The sequence below is a fragment of the Diabrotica virgifera genome, chromosome 8 (assembly GCF_917563875.1).
Source record: "Diabrotica virgifera virgifera chromosome 8, PGI_DIABVI_V3a".
NCBI classification, from domain to species: domain Eukaryota; kingdom Metazoa; phylum Arthropoda; class Insecta; order Coleoptera; family Chrysomelidae; genus Diabrotica; species Diabrotica virgifera.
Window position 1 is genome coordinate 157,111,899 of NC_065450.1, and position 22,129 is coordinate 157,134,027.

General features: G+C 32.4%; 1 protein-coding gene across 1 annotated transcript in view; it reads left to right on the top strand.

Moving 5' to 3' along the window:
• Window positions 1-19,893, top strand: part of LOC126890298 (collagen alpha-1(X) chain-like) — a 342,832-nt gene extending 322,939 nt beyond the window's left edge. Inside the window, exon 11 of the mRNA XM_050659156.1 lies at window positions 19,637-19,893. Within this exon, the coding sequence (XP_050515113.1) occupies window positions 19,637-19,893 (257 nt within the window). The remainder of the gene's footprint in view (window positions 1-19,636) is intronic.
• Window positions 19,894-22,129: the final 2,236 nt, after the last annotated feature.

Here is a 22,129-nt window from a genome sequence, read left to right on the forward strand (position 1 = left end):
ATGTCGAACTACTAAAATTCTACAGGGTGTGAATATTGCTACGAAATTAAAAAAAAACGTAATTATTTTTTAACCTACCCTGTGTAATGTTACAAAACCTTATATTTTAAGAAAGAAGAAGTCGAGGAGAATCCAAAAATGTAAAAATATACAGGGTGTCCCATTAAAAAAAAACGAAGTTATAAGCCACTTCCGGTATAACCGGAAGTACCAAATAGATGAAAATATTTTCATTAAATAGATCACTCTTCAAAACCCCCCTATTCCAATTTTTATAATTCAGTTGCCTTTAGTTCTCGAGATATTTCTAATAGGCCCTTTATCTGCCTCACCCTATATACATGAACTTGATCTATAATAGATTGTTGAATACTTCTCTCTCAAACCAAACTGATGATCTGGGAAAAGATTATTATCAGTTATTATCTTCATAAGCCTTGTCGTTAATCGCTTCTCAAATACTTAAGTAAGTACCGGTAAGAGATTAATAAGCGGATAAAGGGTATGTCCGTGAGGTGGTTTACCAGGTTTTGGATCATTATATCAGCAATTTTACATTGAGTTGCTACAATTTTGGACCTTATTGATGAGTTGAAAAGTTGTGATATCATAACTATTCCTTTATCTAGTAACTCTTGTAAGATAGCTCCTGTTATAAGGTCATAGCCTGGAGCTTTTTTGTTTTTTAATCTATATTTAATAGCACTTTTACTTCTGTTTTTGATACTGGTTTAATTTGCTCACTTGGCTGTTAGATTGTTGCTAAAATTTCATAAATAATGTCATCTTCTTCAGAACTGAGATAGGGTACAGATTGAAAAACTTCTTCAAGATATTTTCCAAATCTCTCTACTTTTTTGATCTGTTCTCGCCCATCTAGATTTCTTAATGCTGGGATGTGGTTACTGGAATGTTTTAATTACCTGGTGGCCATCCAAAGTGAATAACTGGTAACTGCTGTTGGTGTCAAATTTGGAAGGTAATTTTCAACGTAGGAGTGTTTGTGCTGTACTATGGTATTTTTTTTTGTTGTTTTGCGACTCCATTGAAGTTTGTTTATCTTGATGCTGCCTTGTATTGTGCCATATCTTCCGTTGATAATTTGGTTTATATTAATGATAGGACAGTTTTTTTTTTATTCTGTATAGCTTTACATTCTTGAGTGGTAGATATAACTCTGTAAATAAAAATATATAAAGGTTGAGTTGTGCCTATATGAAATAATCGCTATGTCCCGCTATGCTGAAATAATCGAAGATAAAGACCTTTAATGCATGATTAAAAACAATGTTACAAGCAGCTTCGAATAATCAAAATATCGTACGATTAATAGGTCTGGAGACTCTGAGAGACCCCACATAGGAGTTAAATCATAATAAAAGAATGTGTGTACTTTGTACGCACCTAAGAAGTTATACTTCTATTATATGATTTCAACGAAATTAATATACTTTAAACAGATTATTTATATTTTATTTGAATATTAAACTAATTTTAATACTTACTGATTTTCAAAATTTTTTATTAAAACAGTACCAAAAATTAAAAGAATAAAAGAATAAAACACACACAAACATATTGAAAAATGATTTCTGAACAATAATTGCCGGAAAAAAATTTAACTAAATACGTATTTTCTGAAAAAAACATTTAATAAATATACTTACAATCATAAAATGTATATAAAAAAATATAAGTTTCTATTGGGGTTCGAACCCGCTTATGTTTGAACAGTTAGTATTGGAATTCATTTATCTTACACTTCTACCCACGGAGGCAAATGCATTATGTGGCAAGATCGACGAACTAAACGGTTTAAACTTTTCACAGTTCTGAATTTAACCAAATTATTTTGATTTTTGTAGAATATTGAAATATTGAAATAATAAAATACAACAAAACATAGAGTAAGAAAACAATATCCGTACCTCAGAACAAAAGTGTATTAAGTCACAAAATGTAAATTTTACAGGAGAGCAAAAATAAAAATTATTTTTAGTGTTTCGTAACATTTTCCATTTAATACATTAAATTTTATCTAGCAAATTCTTATAAATGTGAATAATGATCATTTTTCTTTTTACCACTAAAAAGAAAATTTTTTGAAAATTACCGATTTTGCAAAAAATGGACTTAATACATTTTCCCTCTGAAAAATAAATTTTTGACTGTGACTTAATATTAATTTTGCTACCTATCCTATGGCAAAGACTGAGCTCTATTACGAAAAATATACTTATTTTACAAAATTAAGGAAATATTTGGGTATAAAGGACAAAAAATATTATACGGAGGTATTTGTAACAAAACCATTAATACGAGTACTAAAAAACTACTTAAAAATTCGAATTAAAAAAACAAAAAAGGTTGTAACGCAACTGTATTTTTATTAACTAAAAAAATTAACATAACTTTTTGAAGTACATAGAAATAATTGAAAACTTAACAAATACAGGGCTACTGCCGCTATACTTATCAGTAATTTGAATTGTGTCTTAATCACTAGAGTCTGAAAAAATCGTGAATCCTCGCTGGAACCCACTTTATCAGAAGATCATTGAATTATTTAGTACTTATCGGATTTAAGGTGGGTATCTCTCAACGAAATCAAAGAATCTTCTACAGGTTGATGATTTCTTCTACCAACTCTTGGGTTAAGTATACACTCTTAAATTCCAAATTGAACAGAATGCCATGATTTTCTTGTCTGAATTATGAATTACGTACATGTGTACTGTTTGTGAAATTAATTTTTTTTATTATTCTCAGTTTTATTTTTATTTTGAAACGGCTAATCATAAGAATTGCACAGTTTATTAAAGTCTTTAAAAATAAAAATTGTCATTTCATACACTTTAAAACATTTGTATTTTTCCGAAAATTTTAGCTAACCGTAACCAATCCAATGGAGTAGATAATAATTTGAAAATTAGGGCATTTTTTAGCATCTTGTTATATAACTGAGTGTATACTGTCCACCTTCATGTGTTTGCAAAAGGAATTTGTGAGTGATTTCTTTTATATATGGATATCTCGAAAGTGGATAAAAGTAGCACATAATCATTTGTAAGTTCCGGTTTTGGGATGAGCAATTATTGGTCCAAATAACAATAGAAGTTGTGCTTTGAGGTAATGAATGAATGTATTGGACCAAGCATGAGGCCATTTCGTTTCCACCTCAACTAGTAATTGATTCATCCCACATTAGACAGTTCGCCTGTTTTCTCGTTGAATCATAAATTGTGTAATTAAAACACCAGAGTTTTAGACTGTAAAAACTTTGAGAATCAGTTAGCTTTGGGCAAGGAAGACATTTTTGTAAATCTATCATTAAAACTTTTTTTCCAGGGCTATTGATGGACATCTACTTGTCTATATTTTTCAATTTGTACCATCACTTGTAATGTTTCTCACTCAGCTTCAGACGTTGACTGTCTTAGATTGATTAGAAATTCATCACATTTATCACAAGTGTCTTTTGAAAGAACAAGGAACGATAAATTAAATTCTGTATTAAAAATGTGATTGTAAAATCATTCTTTGTCTACTTCGTCCGAAGAAATTTTTTTCAAATCTCATTTTTCCTTAAACATCCTAAACACTGTATAAATATTTTAGTCACCTCCTAAATACTTGTTCGCCGTCCTTCTTCGACAATGTGATTCTTCATAATATGTATAGGCCATTATATGCCCATGAATCCCATCCTTCACCTCATTTTTTACTTTATTTTTATATGGCGGCTTTCCTCTTTTGTCACATTCTAAAACTCCATTTGTTTGTATTATTTTTAGTGAAGATCTAACGATAGATTGAGAAATATCTAGAGTCTCTTTTCTTTAATGGTAAAAAAATATTTCCAGTGACAATGGCTAGCATGAGCACGTGTTTGTTCTCTTTTTCTTTTGATACACGTTTTTTTTTTTCAAGATAAGAACATAAAAACTGTCTCTTTGGATCTATGGTTGTCTCATGACTCCAAAATTGTGGGTGAATTTGTGCTCTCTTGAGGCATAAACTTGCCAAATTTTAAAAGATTGTGGACTTAATAATTTGCATGAATAATTGCATTATGTGGGACATAATACTTTTTGTTGGACGTAATATGGTTTTGCCCTGGGAAACGTATACACCATTTTGGATCTAATACATTTGAAGTGCAGAAGATACTGTTTTGCTCTAAGCGAAGTGTGGACTTAATACTGTTCATACAAGGCTATTTTGGCCAATTTCAGTGGGAACAGCGAATAAGAAACACCAGTGAATAGAGCGGAAAATTTTAAGCCTAGTTGGCTAAAAAAGTAGAAAACCGAAATTTTGGACTTAATACAGTTTTGCTCTGAGGTAGCAAAAGGTAGGTAAATCATTACATGCTATTTTGATAGGTTTATTTTAAATTTTCTAAATAGGTAGGTACCGATGTAATTTTATTAGGATACTGAAACATTTACAATTATTACGTACCTGTCGCTTTTAGAAACTATTTAAAAAGTCACTATAATTATAAACTTGCTTTTTTCTCTGCCATCACAACAATAAAATCCAATATACACAACATTTACTGATCCATAACAGGTCTGCGACCAAAAAATTGTTTAAAATTTAATAAGTGATTTTCATTATGTTTTCAACACTGATGCCGGGAAAAATAGTAAAAAAATTCCATCACGTACAGTTATTTCACAAAATGATAATAAAGAGTTATTAGGAGAAAGTGATTTTCATACTGTTTTCAACGCTGATTTCGGGAAAAAGAGTGAAAACATTCTATCAAATAGTTATTTCACAAAAATAAAGAGCAATTATGAGAAAGCAGCAGTATTTTGTACAATACTACGATCCTGGCACAACCGATCCCCATTCCATTCTTACAATTTGAGCTGAAGGATTTAGTAAGAGATCTAGGCCTTTCTAAAGAATTGGCAGAAGTTTTACGATTTAGAATAAAAAATAAACATATGCTGGTTCCGGATACATCTTTCTCTTGGTATCGATGTACGGAAAGGGAATTTGTATCTTTTTTCTTCCAAGAATATGGCCTGGTGTTAAGCAAACTCTGCTACTCAGACCACAAATATACACTATGTGGTGATTTAAAAGTTATTTCAATGCTGCTTGGTCAACAAAGTGGCTATACAAAGTTCCCTTCCTTTCTCTATGAATGGGACAGTAGAGACAGAAAGCAACACTACATAAAAAATATTGGGCCCTGAGAGAAAGCTACAAGTAGGAGTTAAAAATGTTGAGAGGAAAAGCTTTGTGGATCCCAAAAAGGTCATACTTCCACCACTTCACATTAAGTTAGGGCTGATTAAACAATTTTTCAAGGCACTGAATAAAGAAGGGGAGTGTTTCAGATATCTTTGTGGACAGTATCCTGGTTTATCCACGGCAAAACTAAAGGAAGAAATCTTTGTCGGACTGGACATTAGAAAACTATTGAGAGATCCCAACTTTGTGAACAAAATGAAAAGGCGACTTGGACATCTTTTAAATTAGGTGTTACCGATTTCCTCGCTAACAAAAGAGATCCAAACTACAAGACAATCGTCGCAGACATGATCGACAACTTTTAGAAGTTTGGCTGTAACATGAGCATTACAAGCTTTACTTTATCCACTCACATCTTGAGTACTTCCCGGCAAACATTGGTGATGTCAGTGAAAAGCAGGGCGAAAGATTTCAACGAGACATCAAAGAAATAGAAAGAAGATACCAAGGAAGATGAAACGTCAGCATGATAGCAAACTACTGCTGGGTGATGAAAAGAGATGATCCTCAACGAGTCCACAGCCGGAAAAGCAGTAAAAGAAGCTTCGACAGAAAGCGTTAGCGTTATTATAAGGACTTTTGAGCTTAAAAAATAAATGTAAGTGTACCGGCAATGTAGATTAGAACATGACTAATAAATAAAATAAATTTTATAACGTTGGAAAGAGGTGACAAATTGCTTACATTTTGTTATTATACCCAAATATACCCCCTAATTTGTGAGAAAACCTGACGTGATAGACAAAAATGGTTTACATTTTGGAAATCAGCGCTGAAAAGTACATCAAAGTCAGTTATCAAATTTCAAACAACTTTAAAAAAATATTTTTTGCAGGCCTGTGAATCTCCAACAATTATTGACAGATGATTTAAACACCCAATACGATCCGGTATAACATTTGAGCGAATATACCATATATAACGATAATTGACTAATATACTGTCGGTGTGCGCATGCGCCAGGGAATGTAAAAATTAACCCCTTGTGCCTAAAGAAGTATAACCTGAAAAATCATCCTAAAAAGGTGTTGGTTATCAACGAAGCCAGTTTTGTTATGAAGATTAGAACGTATTTATTATAAAGCTGCCGTTATTGGACAACGTATAATCTCCACTGGGAAATAAAGTGTAAAATTTAGTATTCTCAAGTAATTATCATCTGGATGGGATACTCAACGGGCATGTAATAGCCCCTTTCGGTTTTAAATAAAACATGGACAAGCACAACTTTTTACATTAACGTCCCACAACAGCTGTTGTGGGACGCCAATCAGGACTTTCCAATTAACCGACGATCGAGTTTATTTTTCCAATTTATTATATCAAAGCTGTGATGCAAGAGCTTAACGATAATTTTTTAAAATCGGTGGACAAACTTTGATAGTTCAGTGATACATTTTATATCCCGATTCTAAATTTTTATGATTATTTTTGTGGAGACTTATCACACAAAAGATTTATAAAACTTATCCAAGGAATAGCAACAAATTAATTGCAAAATCTCGACTAGTGTGTATTCGCTGTGTACAAGTGCTTGGAGGGGATACGAGAAACGATCGTGCGCGTACAGCGAACGAATCTTGCAACGGTCTTAACACATATTTCTTAAATAATTCATATTGCTAATTGAACTTGTCAAATTGACGTATATATCATACGTACGTTCATTGTCATTGGAAAAAAAATGGGATTTCGCAAACGATGTTTTATAAGGTGTAAAAATTATATGTTGATCCACAATACTGATATGATACGCAATTATTAAAGTGAATTTAACTAATGGTATTTTGCTTGTAGTATCGTCGGTCCGAAATAAGAATCACGCAACTGCAAAATGCCAAATTTCTCATAAGAGCAAAAAAACGATTTTTAAATATTTAAAATAAGGATTAAATGAGGAGCAATCGTCCAGGAGCATCGGTATGGCGTTTATTGTTAAAATGACGGCTTTTATTTTTATCCCTAATGGATCTAAATTCATTATCTTAATTTAATCCCCCCATTTCAACCCTTTTTACAGTTGCGTCATTCTTCATCTAAGAATTTTTAAATATTTAAAATAGTGATTAAATTAAGAGTAACCATCCGGACCATCTGTATGACGTTTATTCTTAAAATGGTGGCTTTTAGTTTCATCCCCATTGGTTCCAATTTCATTATTTCAATTTAGTGTCCCCATTTTCAACACCATCTACAGTTGCGTCATTCTTGATCTGAAAATTTTTCTGTACAAAGAAACTATTTTTAAATATTTATTATGCCGTTTATTCCTACAGCAAATGGCTCTTATTTTTATCCCCATTGGTCCGAATTTCATTATCTTAACCCTTAAAATCCTGAATTAATTTATTTAGAAAATTTGATTTTTTTTTATTTCGATGTATTCAGGGGATAGTGTAGGAAACAAAGGTTGAACCTTGCAAAATGGACACAAGTCCTGTTTTATTTTTTTTCTGGTATATCAAGGGGTGCTTATTATAAGACTAACTTTTTCTGAAAAAATTTCGCCCCGGAACCCCCATTTTCACCCCTTTAAAGGGGGTAATTTGTGGTTTTTGCGGAACGTAGCCCTTCCTGTACCTTTTACAAAAAATTTCTTTTATAGAAAAATGAAGAGGACTATATTTTCTACGATTTATTTTCCGACAGCATCTGTCTATCATCCACCGTTTAGCGGGGGTGGCGCCCCAAACTTAACAAGTTTTTAAAAAAGATGTTTTTAAAAAATATATATTTTTCCCTAACTGTAACGGAAATTAAGAAGAAATCGTGCGGCAATTATTCACAAATAATTGATTGATTTTTTGGTATAGGTTTCACTTAAGGGTAATAGCCCTTTTTTAATTACAGGGTGTTACATTTTAAAAAATGAACCCTTTTTATACCATCTGAACCGTTTATGCTAGAGTAAAAAAAAACTTTCAGCGATTACCCACGTACTGGTGTTATTTAAAAATTTGTATAATTCACCCCCATTTTTCCCCGGAACCACAAAAAAAAAAGAATTAATAAATAAAGTGATTTTATTGGAATCCTTCACACAGAATGCCCTTTATTAATATGCTTCATATATCATTTTGTGCACGATATTATTACCCATGCATGGTCATCAACAGTGATTTCCTAGTGCAACCCCTGTAGCCAAAAAAATAAATAAAATGAGGGGTTGAAATTTTTTTTTTGTTTTTTGCTTTTTGATCCATATGGGCATATGCTTCATCAATAGTGCTTTTCAAAAATATATATGGTTATTGCAACATCCCTGCGGAAACCACCCCTATCCTTGAAAATATACTGCAGAAACTACCCCTAGCCCTTGGCGAGCATGTTTTTACGATTTTCTCATTACCTATGCATTCTTTTTAAACAAAACTTATACAAGGTTAAAGACCACTATTTACTCTAAAAAATAGGTTCTATTCATTTTTTTCGTATAAGCAACCGTTACGGCACAGTGGCGCCGTAAACCTCATATATGCTTTGGCAGACTCCAGTTTTTGTTTTTTATTTCGTCATCTGTTCGCTTTATTGATAAAGTACTTATGTAAAATAAAACAACACAGTGTAACCTACAAATTATGACCTATGCACATTTTACATTCTTTGTGCCCCAAAGCCACAGTGGTGACCCAAAATCAATTTTTGCATATTTTCGCCACCTACACGCATTTTATTGCAATAATGCTACTTTAATAGCACAATATTCACCCTTAAGTGGTCACTAAGCAGTGGCGGATCCAGGGAGGGGTGATGAGGCGATCACCCCCCCCCCTCTTAAACCGAGTGATAGTATATTTAAAGATTATAAAAATATTCATTTATTTTTATAAAAATTTAGCCAATTGGTACCCCCCTCTTAAAGATGCTGGATCCGCCACTGTCGCTAATGCATAAAAAGTAAGCCATTCTTATAAAAATAATAATATAATATAAGCATTTCTATAAAAATAAATGAATATTTTTATAATCTTTAAATAGAATATCACTTGGTTTGAGAGGGGGTGATCGCCCTGATCACCCCTCCCTGTATCCGCCACTGCCTAGCGACCACTTAGGGGTGAATATTGTGCTATTAAGGTAGCAATAATGCAATGAAATGCGTGTAGGTAGCGAAAAGATGCAAAAATTGATTTTGGGCCACCACTGTGGCTTTGGGGCGCCAAGAATGTAAAATGTGCATAGTTCATAATTTGTAGGTTACACTGTGTTGTTTTATTTTACATAAGTACTTTATTAATAGAACGAACAGGTGATGAAAAAAAACAAAAACTGGAGCCCGCCAAAGCATATCTTAGGTTTACGGCGCCACTGTGCCGTAACGGTTGCTTATACGAAAAAAGTGAAAAGGACCTAATTTTAGAGTAAATATTGGTATTTAACCCTGTATAAGTTTTGTTTAAAAAGAATGCATAGGTAATGAGACAATCGTAAAAACATGCTCGCCAAGGGATAGGGCTAGTTTCTGCAGTATATTTTCAAGGACAGGGGTGGTTTCCGCAGGGATGTTGCAATAACCATATATATTTTTGAAAAGCACTATTGATGAAGCATATGCCCATATGGATCAAAAAGCAAAAAACAAAAAAAATTTCAACCACCCATTTTCTTTATTTTTTTTGCTACAGGGGTTGCACTAGGAAACACAAAATGATATATGAACCATATTAGGAAAGGGCATTGTGTGTGAAGGATTCCAAGAAAATCACTTTATTTATTAATTCTTCTTTTTTTGGGGTGTTTCCGGGGAAAAAATGGGGGTGCATTATACAAATTTGTAAATAGCAGCAGTACATGGGTAATCGCTGAAAGTCTTTTTACTCTAGCATAAAGGTTCAGATGGTATAAAAAAGGGTTTTTTTTAAAATGTAACACCCTGTAATTAAAAATAGGGCAATTACTCTTAAGTCAAACGTATACTAAAAAAATCACTCACTTTTTTGTGAATAATTGTCGCAAGATTTCTTCTTAATTTCCGTTACAGTTAGGGAAAAATATATATTTTTTAAAACATCTTTTTTAAAAACTTGTCAACTTTGGGGCGCCACCCCCGCTAAACAGTGGATGATAGACAGATGCTGTCGGAAAATAAATCGTAGAAAATATAGTCCTCCTCATATTTCTATAAAAATTTTTTTTTAAAAGGTACAACAAGGGCTACGTTCCGCAAAAACCACAAATTACCCCCTTTAAAGGACTGAAAAGGGATATTCCGACGCGAAATTTTTTCAGAAAAAGTTAGTCTTATAATAAGCACCCCTTGATATACCAGAAAAAAAATAAAACCGGACTTGTGTCCATTTTGCAAGGTTCAACCTCTGTTTCCTACACTAGGAAGGTATTAAAACAAAATGCATACATTTTTTTTCTTAATTATTTTTGATTTTTTAGAAAATTGCCGTTAAATATAATATGTAACGCTGGGAGGATATAGGAGCAAACACATTTAAAATATTTCATATATGATAATGAAAAATCATAATCAAGTTATTGTAGATGAAAATCTATGTTGCACTTGATGCACACTCCCACATTGCACCTGCAACCCATGGTACGCACATATAAACTACAGCATTCATCTGCAAAACGTCTCCTTTTCGTATCAGGAATATAGGTCAGGAGATGATCAATCTTATAATATCTTATATCTACGACTACTTTGGACGAAGATGGCCTGCCTGCATCTTTTGATTTGGTACCATATTTCGTAAGATACGATGTTACTAGATGCCTTCGAAATTCTAGTTGTGGCATAAGATCATAGGATCTATTATGTCCAGTTATGTGCAGCATCAATGTGAATAGACCATTATGTCCATAGTTATGTCCAGCATCAATGTCAATAGACACCACCATCATTTTTTAGAGCAAATTCCTACTTGGTATCTAGCTACAATCTGGTCCATAAGTTCAACTTCAACTTTTCTTTCACTAGTTTTTTAGCTTTTGCTAATGATCTGGAAGGCTGAGCCTCGTCAATATCACCATATATTTCGAAATCTCTTTTACTATTTCGTAAAATAAGTTCAACGGGTGCTTTTAGAATTCTCTCGGACATCCTGATAAAATCATTATATTCTTCATCACCAAATTCCTCGTCTGTAAGCACATTCAATTATGGGGTTTTAGTACCTATACCATCAACGTCTAAAGTTTTAACGGCATCAATCATATCCAGCGCTTCTTGAAGAGAAAACCCTTTTGTGGAACAGACAACCAAAAGTTTAGATTTTTCTCCCATATGTTCCTAGCGTTACATATATGTAACACCAACAATTAAAGGCATTTTTTACAAAACCAGGATAAAATCTCAAAGAATTTATATTATAAATAAGAAAAGACATTAATTTATTCTCAATTGAAAACACCTTATACAAAATAAAACAAAAGAATAGTAAAAATATACTTACTCAAACTTGAGATCCATTTTTACCATAAATAATAAACACCGTCGCATAGGCTAAGCTATACAGTGATTGGCCACCATCAGCTATTGGCACATTGTCGGTTTTTTACATTATTTTAAAAATGTAACGAAATTCACTGACAACTGTTATTATTTTATGATAGAGGCAACCCTGTACAAATAGTATCTGACTTCATTTTATTGCACTACCTAACCTTATTATCGACAGATCTATCAGATGGTGTTCTGTGTATGAACATTTCTTATCAAAAATATTTAAGAATCGTAAAAAGCGCCAGTATTGGAAAAAAGGATATTTCATAAGGTATCTTTTGTTACATAAAATTTATACTTTTAAGTTATTTTATTATGTTTAAAATGACTAAATTTAAGTCAATAATTGCATGAATGTGCTTCGCTTTCATTAAATTATCTATGCCAATCACTGGTTGTAATTTTTTTTATATTAGACAGTTATTGGCCACCTCTGGCCATTCACTGTAAAAATACATTTTATTGATAATATTTTATGTTTAGTGATTGGCACATAGGTACATAGATATTTTTTTGTAGATGCCCAAAGTAAAGGAGGGTGCACAATACGAAAAAAAAATATGCCGAAGAAGATGTTTTGCTTGCGTTGAAGGCCATCGAAAATGGGATGTCACAGAGAAAAGCTTCCCAGATATTTAAAGTACCACGTCAAACTCTTCAGTTTAGAAAAGGTGATAAGTTTACTAATAAGATAACTTTGGGACCAAGCAGTATTTTGACCAAGGAAGAGGAAGCTATTTTAGAAGAATGGATATTGACAAGTTACAAAAAAGGATTTCCAGTTAGGAAAGTAGATATTTAAGCTTCTGTTAAGGAATTTTTAGATTCAAACCCACGTGAAAATCCATTTAAGGACAATTTTCCTGGAGAAGGCTGGTATCGAGGCTTTCTTAAGCGACATGAAATTTTAACTCACCGAACACCAGAAGCAGTTACTTCGGCTAGTTCAGTTGTTTCAGAAGGAGATGTTCGTAAATGGTTTTCTTTAGTCTAGAAATATTTAAAAAGTAAAAATTTAGATTATGTTCTGCAAGACCCCACTAGAATTTTTAAAGGGGATGAAACATGTTTTTATCTGTGTCCAAAAAATTTTAAAGTTATTGCGCCTCGTGGAGAACGGAATGTTTATGAGGTAGATTCTGGTCAAGCAAAAATGAATATCACCGTGATGTTTACCTATTCTGCATCTGGTCTAGTAACTGATCCAATGCCCTTTTATCCGTACAAAAGACTTCCGACTTCTATAGTTAATTCAGTGCCTTCTTCTTGGGGAATTGGACATAGGGATACTGGTTGGGTGAAAGTTGATTTATTTTACGAATACATTGGTAATGTTTTGTATCCATATTTAAAAAAAATGGCACTACTTTTCCAATAATCCTTTTTGTAGACGGCCATTCTACACATCAAACACTAAAGTTGAGTCAACTGTGTACCGAACTACAGATAATTTTAATATCGTTGTATCCCAACGCAACATGGTTAATGCAACCAGCAGATGTTGCTGCATTCAAACCGTTAAAAACAGGTTGGAAAAAAGCAGCTTTATAATTTAGAAGAAAAAATCCCCATGAAATGCTGACTAAAGAAAAATTTGCACCAGTTCTGAAAGGTATCATAGAAGACTACGCAAAAGCTGAAACTATAAAAAATGGAAAATCCAGGAGGAAAATAAACTTCCTGTAGCTGGCTGTATACCATAAATCACAAAAATACCAAGTTTTTTGTAAAAGGTATATATTAAAATACCCTAAATAGGGGTCACAATACAAAACGTTTTCGGATTAAGGAATCCATAATCAGTGTTTAAAAGCCCTAAAATTAAGTATAACCTAATTAAATGAGATAAAAGTTAAAATTGACAGAGGTTTTCAAGAACAAGAGGTCATACTTACAAAATTTGCATGCCTGAGCCACCAAAATGTATCGGGTAAAAACCCTTTAAATGTAAATAATAAGGATGTTTTACATATTTATATAAAATTCATTGGATGGTATAGATAAACCTGGATGTTACCCAGGGCAACACAGGACTCTCTCCACATGGTTGGAACTTTTTTTGGAGAAAACCTCACATATTGGATTTCAATGGCCAACTGACAAGTGAATTCAAGAGCAACCCAAAATGACATCAAGAACTGTCGATGTAACCTAGTTGTAATATTACTTCAGCCACAACATTAAAGATTAATTTAAATGTTTTAAGATAAAAAACAGTATCAAATTTACAAATAGTAAAATAAAAGATGTTCACAAGATTTTATTCTAAAAATAATGCATTAATTAAGTATTCAAAATAGGGAAATGAAATGTTTACGTTACAGGAAGTTATGCAGTCAACAATACCAATAGGTGTTGTATTGGTGGTATAAAATTGTCAATACGATTAGACAAATAATGGTAAAGGCCTTATACTAGGAACACAAAATAGTATGTAATGTGTACATATGTGTACGATTTTTAGAGTATTGATGAAATGATAATTGTTTAATGACTGATAACTTTCTTGGTAGTCGACCCCACATAAATTATATAATGATAGAAAAAGTGATATGATAATTGTAAAAATACTGTTTTGTTTTTATCTGATTTTTATCTGAAAATGAGACTAAAGTAACTTGATGAAACTGAGTCCTCCAGAGACCTGACATCAAATTGGTTAAAAATGAAATGGTTGTAAAATATGGGGGGGAGTAGGACGGTATGAGATTATATATCTCATACCGTCCTACTCCCCCCCATATTTTACAACCATTTCATTTTTAACCAATTTGATGTCAGGTCTCTGGAGGACTCAGTTTCATCAAGTTACTTTAGTCTCATTTTCAGATAAAAATCAGATAAAAACAAAACAGTATTTTTACAATTATCATATCACTTTTTCTATCATTATACAATTTATGTGGGGTCGACTACCAAGAAAGTTATCAGTCATTAAACAATTATCATTTCATCAATACTCTAAAAATCGTACACATATGTACATGTACACATTACATACTATTTTGTGTTCCTAGTATAAGGCCTTTACCATTATTGGTCTAATCGTATTGACAATTTTATACCACCAATACAACACCTATTGGTATTGTTGACTGCATAACTTCCTGTAACGTAAACATTTCATTTCCCTATTTTGAATACTTAATTAATGCATTATTTTTAGAATAAAATCTTTCATATTTTGTGAACATCTTTTATTTTACTATTTGTAAATTTGATACTGTTTTTTATCTTAAAACATTTAAATTAATCTTTAATGTTGTGGCTGAAGTAATATTACAACTAGGTTACATTGACAGTTCTTGATGTCATTTTGGGTTGCTCTTGAATTCACTTGTCAGTTGGCCATTGAAATCCAATATGTGAGGTTTTCTCCAAAAAAAGTTCCAACCACGTGGAGAGAGTCCTGTGTTGCCCTGGGTAACATCCAGGTTTATCTATACCATCCAATGAATTTTATATAAATATGTAAAACATCCTTATTATTTACATTTAAAGGGTTTTTACCCGATACATTTTGGTGGCTCAGGCATGCAAATTTTGTAAGTATGACCTCTTGTTCTTGAAAACCTCTGTCAATTTTAACTTTTATCTCATTTAATTAGGTTATACTTAATTTTAGGGCTTTTAAACACTGATGATGGATTCCTTAATCCGAAAACGTTTTGTATTGTGACCCCTATTTAGGGTATTTTAATATATACCTTTTACAAGAAACTTGGTATAAAAAATGGGTTTAAAGCAAGTGGATTATATCCATGGAACGCATCAGGTATAGACTTTACCAAATGTCTGGGAACAAAAATGGAAACTAAGATATATTCAGATACAAACGTAAAGAAAAAAGGTTCACCTAATATTCCGTTTATCTCTTTCAATCAATTCAAGGAAACAGTTGGCGAAGAGAGAATTGCCATATTCAAAAAAATTGATCAGTTTGATGAAGCAAGTCATGAGTTTATCTTGTTGTATAAGTTATATAAAGAATTTGAAAAGAGCAACAGCCATCTTAGTACGGAAATTCGTGACGATTCAGAAAACCTAGAAATCAGTAGAGCAGTGGACACAGAAATCGAAAATATGGAAATTATTTTCGACGAAAATATACTTTTTGGACTAGATGTAAATGGAGAGGAAAAAAGCAACCAACATTTATCAAGCGACAATCATTTCGAAGAAACTGTGGAGACAGCTGAAGGATTACAAAAAAATGTAGCACAGGAAGAGCATGTAGAAGAATTACTTATACAGGAAAATAAAAAAAAGAAACTCAGCCTTTACCAGAAACTAAGGAAACAAAAATTATATATTAGAAGAAAATGCAACACAGGAAAAATCTGCAGAAAAATTACCTAATAAGGAAAATAAAGAAGAAACTCAACCTTTAGAAGAAACTGTGCCGACAAGTGATATATCACAGGAAATTTTAACCCAGGAGGTGCCTATAGTTGAAGAATCATTTATAGAGGACAATAAAGAAAATACCCAAAATAATAGAAGCATTCGAGATGTTATTTGGCCTAAAACACCAGAAAGAAAAGGAAAAAAGGATTGCCAAAGATTACCGTTTGTTTTAACTAGTTCGGGATGGAAAAGAATTCAGATGGAGAAATTGGCAATTAAAAAACAAGAAGCCGAAAGAAAAGAAACACGTAAAACAGAAAGATTATCCAAGCAAAAAGAAAAAGCTACAAAAAAATTGGGAAAAAACATTAAAACAAGAAAGCAGAAACGATACAGTGAAAGAAAACAAAAATGAAACTAAATGTAAAGGACCCAAACTGGGTATTGACCGCCTGAACAAATACGATAATGCAGCAGGGACAAGCGGATTAAGGAATAACACAAAAATACTTCAACGTCACGTACGAAAAGTATTTAAGAGTTCTGAAAGTGATGATGAACCCCAAAAGAATGACTTTGTTTATAGTCCAATAGCTGTCGGAAAACTTTGTTTCATTTGTACGAAAAATATTAAAATTCAAATAAAGGTATCCGATGCTAAATACAAGTGCAGCAGAACGTATCATAATTCGTGCATTCTAAAAATTAGTCCTTCAGTAGATAAGGATAAAATTTTTTATTGTAAGACTTGTGTTGCTGTATAAATAAAATCTTTGAAAATTTTTGTTTTTATTATCTTAACAATAATATGTAATAATATCCAAAAATAAATTAATTTCATCATACAGTTAGTGGCCAATCTTTGAATATTTTACAAATAACAAAATGTTTCAAAATTACAAATAAACATTGCTTTAAATGGCGTAAATATTTTTTAAAATCCTTTAGGAATAAACTGAAGAAACCAAAAAATAATATTACGGGATCTGTAGGTGAAATTTTATTAAAAAAAATTAAATTAACTGCATCCACCTTCTTAACTGGCCAATCACTGTATAGTTTACCCTAAACACTCAACTAAATAAACAGGTTAGACCAAATCCTCCAACCAACAGATAAAAACTAGTAAACAAGTGTCCCTTGAAAGTCTTGCATCATCATCTAGTTAAAATTAGAATCACTTCCCGAATTTAAGGCTTAAGATTTTAGCGGTTTCTGCGTTACATATATGAAACGCTAGGAGCTTAAGGGTTAATTTAGTCCCCCCATTTTCAACCCTATTTACAGTTGCGTCATTCTTCATCTAAAACAAGGTCTAAAATGGTGCATATTTCAATAACGACGCAACTACCCTGTGGTGGCTCAGCACATAGTTACAGTTCTGTCGCTTTTGTATCATCTGTATACAGTATTTTAGAAGTTAATTACGCAATAAACAGAAATTGACAAAATTTGCAGTTGCATCATTCCTATTCCGGACCGGCGGTATAATGTTTTTCTTTGAATGACATAACCCGAATCTTACTTTTTCTTCTTATTATTTTTTGAGCTATGGCCTTGACAATAATTATCCAGTAACCAGGAATAATATGATTGGCCAATATAATTAAAAGTGCTAAAAATGTTGCCGAGCTATGAAACTAGGTGTCGTTCATCCGAACTTGCACGGTCCCAATAGAAATTTATATTCCAAAAATAAGAAATGTATGCAATTGATTATTTCATTCATAGGAGATTCTGACCAATTGGGACCGTGCAATTTCGGAACAGCGACACCTGGTTTCATAGCTCCGCAATATTTATATCACTTTTAATTATATTGGCCAATTATATTAGTCCTGGTTACTGGATAGTTGTCAAGACCATAGCCCCAAAAAAGATTAAGAAGAAAAAGTAATATTCAGGTTATGTTATTAAAAGGTAAACATTATAATTTATGTAGTAATTAAAATTAATTATTAAAATGCAGTACTACAAGCAAAATACAATTAATTAAATTAAATTTAATAATTGCAAATGATACCAATATTATGAAGCAACATTTAATTTACAGTAGGTATGAAATATACGTCAATTTAACAATTTCAATTAACAATACGAATTATTTAAGAAATATGTTGAGAAAGTTGCACCATTTTACGCTACTAGCGCAAGATCGTTTCTCGTCTCTCTCCAAATACCTGCACACAACGAATAGAAAGCTACAGAAATAAAAATTAAAGTGATAGTTTCTGATCATATCCCGTCGTCAAGCATTAAGTCCGATGGCCTTCGTTACTATGCAAAAATGAACATTCAGTGACATTAATGACAATTAATGTTTTACAACTTGTCACAGAGAACACCAAAAAACAGGTTTAGCAAATATTCAGGTGAAGGTATCAATAAAATATTAGTTAAAATTATTTAAAAAGGTAGTTTTATTTATGAAATAATCTCTGCGGATTACCCTCGTATCGATCTCTAAAATTATTATCGACTTTCCAGTAAAAGAAATTCTACAATTAATATTTGAAACATTTTTTCATATTATGAATACTTTTAGATTTATTTAAGAAAAACTCACTTTTTTTAATTTTAAAACTGTCATTTTCAATTTAATCAACTATTTTTTCTAAACTAAGCATTCCAAATCGATCAAATAACATGGATCGTATCAATTATACCTAAATAATGTTAATTTAAAGCGGGAATCTATTCATTTCTATAAGGATTGTAACGACGAAGGTTTAATTTTTACATTTCAAAAATAAAAAAGCAGAGAGCGACTTTATTTTCGTCATAAGTCAGTTATTTCTTATGCAAAAAACTTTTGTCAGAGCTTCTTTGAAAGGTTTTTTAATGGTCTTTAAAGGATATGTCTTAAGTTTACTCAACAAATTACATCACATTCGAGTTATTTGAGATTAAAATTTCTCCATTTCCATGTTCTTCGAAAATAACCATCTTTTAAATAGCAATACCTCAGTCGTTATTGGGATTACATAGGTCTTTCAGACGCTAATCTCTTTGTATTTTTATTAGCTACACTTTTGTTCTGAATGATTTTTTCTATAAAATAAAATTTTTTATAGTTATTCATGGAAAACAGTTATAAAATGTGAGTTTTTTCAATGAAAAATGCATAGTTTCAATCGCAAATAACTTGGAAAGTGTCAATTTTGCAAAAAAAAAATTATAGAAAAAAATTTACTCAGAATGGGTCACTCTATTGATTTCCATAGCTATTTTGATTAAAAAATTTTCATCCCCTAGATGGGGTTGTTTTCACCCCCAGGGCAAAAGCGCAATTCGGCATAGGGTAGATTTTGATAAAGGTTATAATACTACCTAAATTTAAACAATGTGTATTGAAGACTATAGTAAAATCAAATCCTGAACACTCAAATGGTTTGTTATCCTTTTTTCGTAAAATGACGGCATTCGAAGCGGAGATACATAAAAATTCCATCTTCATTGGAACTAAGTCCGACTGATCCTATATTATATTTTATTAACGTTTAATACTTAAATTTTGTGGATTTTAAGCAGACTACGTTTTGAAACATTATTTTTTTGCAGATTACACTTCAAACCAATCCCTTTACACTGAACGAGGAAAAGGTCCAATACTTTTTGGATTGCCACCACCAGAAAAAGTATCTTTAGAAGACTTATGTGGCCCTCCAGTCCAATGTCCGGATTGCGATTCCAAAGAACTTAAGTGCTCAGCGGGTGTCTCGCTGGTCGATTTGATTACCCATTGGGAAGTAAGGCCCTATCATGAAAATATTACCTACAGTGGATTTCCTAGTAGAGTTAAAGGTAAAAAAATGTAAAATATTTTTCTTAACCCTAGAAGATCACACCTATTTTTTTTAATATACCGCACACATGGGTATCAGATACCCAATGATTTTTTGTGAAGAAATAAAAAAAAGTAAATATTTTGTGATTTCCAGAGACTCTCTAATCACTATTGAATACATAAGAATAATTAAGGGCCGGTTGTTCGAACGCTAATCAACAATGATCACTATCAAATATTTAATTACTGTCACCAAAACTGTCAATGTCAACTTTTATTGGGTTGCTGAAAACATAATTGATTAAAATTATGAGATTAGTTAATCAATTAACATAACAATTATTAACATAATTGATTAAGTAATTTCATATTATGTTTTCAGCAACCCAAACAAAGTTGACATTGACAGTTGGTGACAGTAATTAAATATTTGATAATGATAATTGTTGATTAGCGTTCGAACAACCGGCCCTAAATCAATCATTTTATTTTCTCTCTCTTAATTGTAGTAACACAAAAGAGAAAAATATTAAAAATACCTAAAAATAATTAACAAACATTTTCTAAAAAACCGGGAACATAATTCAAAATATTTTAGTTTATTTTAACAACAAAATGGTATTTCTAACTAAAATATATAACGTTTTGATTATAGAACTCATATTCATTCTTAGCCAGGTATTTAAGTTTCAGTAATTTTAGTGACTACATTCATAAGGCAGTGAGCACTATGCTCCAAGCATTATGCGTTATAGCAAGCCCAGCATACACTTTTTGCTTTTCCATCTTTGCCTTTGCAGAAATAACACCTAGTTTGCTTTACTCAATTTGTGGGATGTTGTGTTGTTAGGTCATTAACTTGAACGCACACTTGATCGCAAACCTCACACATGGGTGCTACATACCCTAGCCTGTATTCAATAAATTTTCGTGATTGGAAATATTGCTCAAATAAGACCGCAACTACACACCCGTCCTTGGCAGACTAGAGACTGAATTTACATAAAGCAGCATTACCATTGAAATGCAGCTGCGCAAGCTACATGCAGTTAAGCAGTTAAGTGTCGCGATGGGTATCTCACACCCAAGTGTGAGCTTCCAGGGTTAATAGATATGATTCAATAAAATTGTGTTTTGACTAGGAAAGTTTTGGGGTAGTTCTGATTTCTTTCATTATATATGAATCTTGGGCTGCTGAATCGGAATATAAGGTTTTCGGCCAAGATTTCTTGCCGGAACATTGAAAAAATCGAGAAAAAAGCAAAAAATTTCAGATTTTTTCCGCTTTTTGCTCAAATCTCGAAAACTATTAACTTTTAGTAAATGGTTTGTTAACAGAAATTAAAGTACTTAAAATTATCTACAAATCTACAAACATCACTATTTACTTTTTTTTTTCAGACGAACCATTCGGTCTAAATTACAAGTTGAAAATTGCCAATTTTTAACGGTCTCGGCAATACCCACTTTTTACATTTTAAAACTTTATTTTTTATTAGAATACTGTCATTTAATAAATTTCTCATAGTTTTCTGTACAAATAATAAATGTTAGTTCATATGTATGGTATGTCTCTTGTAACAGCTTCCATGAGTCCATTCCGTCCTAAGAGGCCGGGAATGTCTCTGCTTTTCCCTTAGAGCCACAAAAGATCAGGCACAGATGGAGTCATAGTTTCAGTTGGTGTGAACATTTCTTTCGGATCTGTTATCTTGATTTCTGACAAACCTTGAGGTTTTGTCCTTTTAAAATGAATTAGTTGAACAGCTCCCCGAATTCCATAAACCTCAGGCGCGGGTTTCTTTTTTATCCGAGGAATGGACTGCTTAGGAGCTACTGCATGTTTTGGTGCAATACAAAAAATGCCACATATGACGTGAAAAGTATGGTATTCGTCTATTGTATGTACGTTAAAATCAGCGTTATCGTACATCAGCTGTGTAAAGCATGGCAGGTCAATATTATGCGGATCGCCTACGAATGCTGACATTTCCAGGCGAACAGCTTCTGTATAGGATGGAAAAAACCCCAAAGATTTCAACCTATTTTCTTGAGCCGTACTTTTTGTAGAGAAAACGGCCAACCCTGCAAGGAATGGTGAGACCAACTATCCCGGCCTTACTGCCGCTACAAGACTTTGAGCAAGCGCGTTGCTTATCTGGAAGTGTCAGCAATCGCAGGCGATCCGCAGAAAATTGACCAGCCGTGCTTTACACAACAGGTGTATAACAACGCTGATTTTAACCCTTTCTATGCCAGGCCTTAAT